This window comes from Cebus imitator, unplaced genomic scaffold, assembly GCF_001604975.1.
Source record: "Cebus imitator isolate Cc_AM_T3 unplaced genomic scaffold, Cebus_imitator-1.0 Scaffold24, whole genome shotgun sequence".
Taxonomy (NCBI): domain Eukaryota; kingdom Metazoa; phylum Chordata; class Mammalia; order Primates; family Cebidae; genus Cebus; species Cebus imitator.
The window spans coordinates 12,663,912-12,667,062 of record NW_016107339.1 but is presented as its reverse complement, the minus strand read 5'-3'; the positions used below and the strand labels follow the sequence as shown (position 1 = coordinate 12,667,062).

General features: G+C 56.6%; 1 protein-coding gene across 1 annotated transcript in view; it reads right to left on the bottom strand.

The window, feature by feature from the left end:
• The window catches only part of LOC108300035 (putative uncharacterized protein encoded by LINC00336), a 13,035-nt gene that overhangs the window by 1,902 nt on the left and 7,982 nt on the right, over positions 1–3,151 (bottom strand). The window contains exons 2-3 of the mRNA XM_017522652.2: positions 764–915; positions 454–626 (exon numbers count right to left, since the gene is read on the bottom strand). Coding sequence (XP_017378141.2) covers positions 454–626; positions 764–915 — 325 coding nt within the window. The remainder of the gene's footprint in view (positions 1–453; positions 627–763; positions 916–3,151) is intronic.

Genomic DNA, 3,151 nt, shown 5'->3' with positions numbered 1-3,151 from the left:
TTTTTTTTTTTGAGTCAGTGTCTCACTTTGTCACCCAGGCCGGAGTGCCGGAGTACAGTGGTGCAATCTCAGCTCACTGCAACCCCTGCCTCCCAAGTTCAAGCGCTTCTTCTTCTGCGTCAGCCTCCCAAGTAGCTGGGACTACAAGCGCGCGTCACCATGCCCGGCTAATTTTTGTATTTTTAATAGAGACAGGGTTTTACCATGTTGGCCAGGCTGGTCTTGAACTCCTGACCTTGTGATCCGCCTGCCTCGCCTCCCAAAGCCCTGGGATTACAGGCGTGAACCATTGCGCCCAGCCCTGGGTTTGCATTTTGAAAGCTCGCTGGGCTGCCGAGCGGAAAGGCTGTAGGGGGCGGGCCTGAAACAGGGAGGCAGGTTTCTGAGGCTGCTTGCGACGTGGGGCGGGGTCGTCTGGCAATGGCTACGAGGGGGGACCAAGGGAGTACTTACCACTAGGGGGAGGGCCTTGGCCAGCACCTCTGCTCAGTGGGGAGCCAGGCCCCGCCCCAGGTGAGGGGCTTGTAAGGAACTTTGTCTCCATCATCCGCAGGGTGGAGCGGAGCCGTCTGGGGTCTGGAGTCCGGGAAGAGTCGAAGGCTTGTGAGCGGCCCAGGCGTGGGCGCCTGCGGCGGGAGGGCGAGACCAGGAGGTTGGCACCGCAGGGCCTGTGCGCACCGAAGCGCAACAAATAATCTTGGCCAAGACTGCCCGGCCACCACTGGCTCCTGCGGAGCGTGCGCACCTGGGCGGGCGCGCGCATCTGGGAACCGCCAAGCCGTGCCACATTTCCGCTCCTTCTGGCCTGGCCTTCAGAGATCGACCCGCGGCGGCTGAGCGCGGGGCCTCCTCTGCTGAAGGCAGCTCCCAGGGCTCCAGAAACTCGCAGTCAGTGGTGGGAGGGCCGGAACAGACCTGCGCAATAAGAACCAGATGATGATGTTGCTGTAGTAGTTTGCAGAGCACAGAGAAGGGAGCAAGCAGTGACAGCAGAGAGGAATCCAGAAGGCTTCCAGGAGGAGGCACCATTTGTGATTTGGGCTTGCAGCAGGAGGAGGAAGTTGACAGGTGAATAAGGGGAGGGCATGCCTGCCAGGCGAACCGTCTGTGATGGGGAAGTGTCCAGTCCGCACCATGACCCCACTGTCCACTTTCCTGACCAAGTAGGAACCATTGGACTCCTCTCTTGTCCTGGGCCTTTTTGTTTAGTCCACCCTCTATTTCATTTTATTTTATTATTATTTTTTGAAATGGAGTCCCGCTTTGTTGCCTAGGCTGGAGTGCAGTGGTGTGATCACAGCTCACTGCAACCTCCACCTGCGGGGTTCAAGCGATTCTCCTGCCTCAGCCTCCTGAGTAGCTGGGATTACAGGAATGCGCCACCACGCCCAGTATTTTTTTTTTTTGGGGGGGGACGGAGTCTTGCTCTGTCCCCAGGCTGGAGCACAGTGAGGTAATCTGGGCTCACTGCAACCTCTGCCTCCCAGGTTCAAGCAATTCTTCCGCCTCAGCCTCCTGAGTAGCTGGGACTACAGGCCTGTGCCACCACGCCCGGGTAATTTTTGTATTTTTAGTAGAGACGGGGTTCCATGTTGGCTAGGATGGTCTTGATCTCTTGGCTTTGTGATCCGCCTGCCTTGGGCTCCCAAAGTGCTGGGATTACAGGCATGAGCCACCGCGCCCGGCCAATTTTTGTATTTTTGGTAGAGAAGGGGTTTCACCGTGTTGACTAGGCTGGTCTCGAACGTCTGACTCAGGTGAACCGCCCACCTCGGCATCCCACAGTGCTGGGATTGCAGGCGTGAGCCCTCACACCAGGCCCGCCTGTTTATGTTTAGCCCATTTTCTCCCCGCCATCCATCCCCCTCCACACCGCCACTCTCTGCCTTTGCTGGAGCCCTAAATCACCACCCTGGCCTTCCATCCTCTCAAGACATCTGCCCCACCACTGCCAGGGTGCTCTCTTCCTTGTTTCCTCTCTATAACCCCTGTCCATCCTGTACCTCTCAGCCACAGCACCTGCTCCAGCCCTGGTTTCCTCACAGCTGCCTGGTTTTAGGGCTAACAGGATTCACTGCATGTGATTACTTGCTCTTGCCACGGGAGAGGCAGCATGAAGGCAGGCCCCGGGGGTGCGGGCAGAGGCTTCAGGGCAGCTTTGTCTCCATGTCTGCAGTGTCCAGCATGGTGTCAGTTTCAATACTGACAGGTATTGATCAATTTACCACCTATGCAACTTACGACCATTTGACTTTACAACCACAATCTCTAGCCACGACTGCTCTGCGTCTGGCAGCGCAAACATTGCCCAGCTGGGCGTACGACAGTGCAGACCAGCTTCCGGCAGCACCACCATCTCCACGTGCACCATTTCAACTGTACATATAGCCTACTCAACTTACGACCAAATCGTGTTACAACCGGTCCGCGGTCCCGACCTTGGTCGTAAGTCGATCACTAGCTGTATAGGACACTAGACTGAATGAGCAGAGGGTGGCGTGCAGCAGGAGGCTTGAGGATAGGGGTGGGTGAGAGCGGCAGAGGCAGGCAGCGGTTAGACTACATAGAGCCTTACATGCCAACCTAAGCAGCTTGCCATTCATCCTCAGGGCAATGGAAGCCAGAGAGGGCTGGAGACCTGGGAGAGTGGCCTGGTAAAATGTCCGGTGAAGGGCCAGGGGGCTAATGTGGAGGCTGTCACAGTGGTCGCAGTGAGCTGGGACAGTGGCAGGTGGGGTGGACAGGAAAACAGAGAAGTGGTTCTCAACTGGGGACAATTTTGCCACCACCCCCCCCCCAAGCATTGAGCATTGCCTGGAGACACACCGGTGTCACAACTTGGGGAGTGCTACTGGTGTTGAGTGGGTAGAGGCCAGGGATGCTGCTAAATATCCTACAATGCATGGGACAGCCCCCATAACAAGGAGTGATCTGGCCTTAAGTAAGTGTCAACAGTGCTGAGCATGAGAAACCCTGCCCTAGAGGAACATCCAGAGAATCGCCTGCAGGGTGCGGGGAAATGGAGCGTATCTCAGCCTGAACTCTTGGAGCCACGCTGAGGCCAGGCTCTTCTGTATTTTAGCCATGTAAGAATCCTGGGCGAGTGTCACTCAACCTCTCTGCACATGGTTTCCTCATCTTTTTTTTTTTT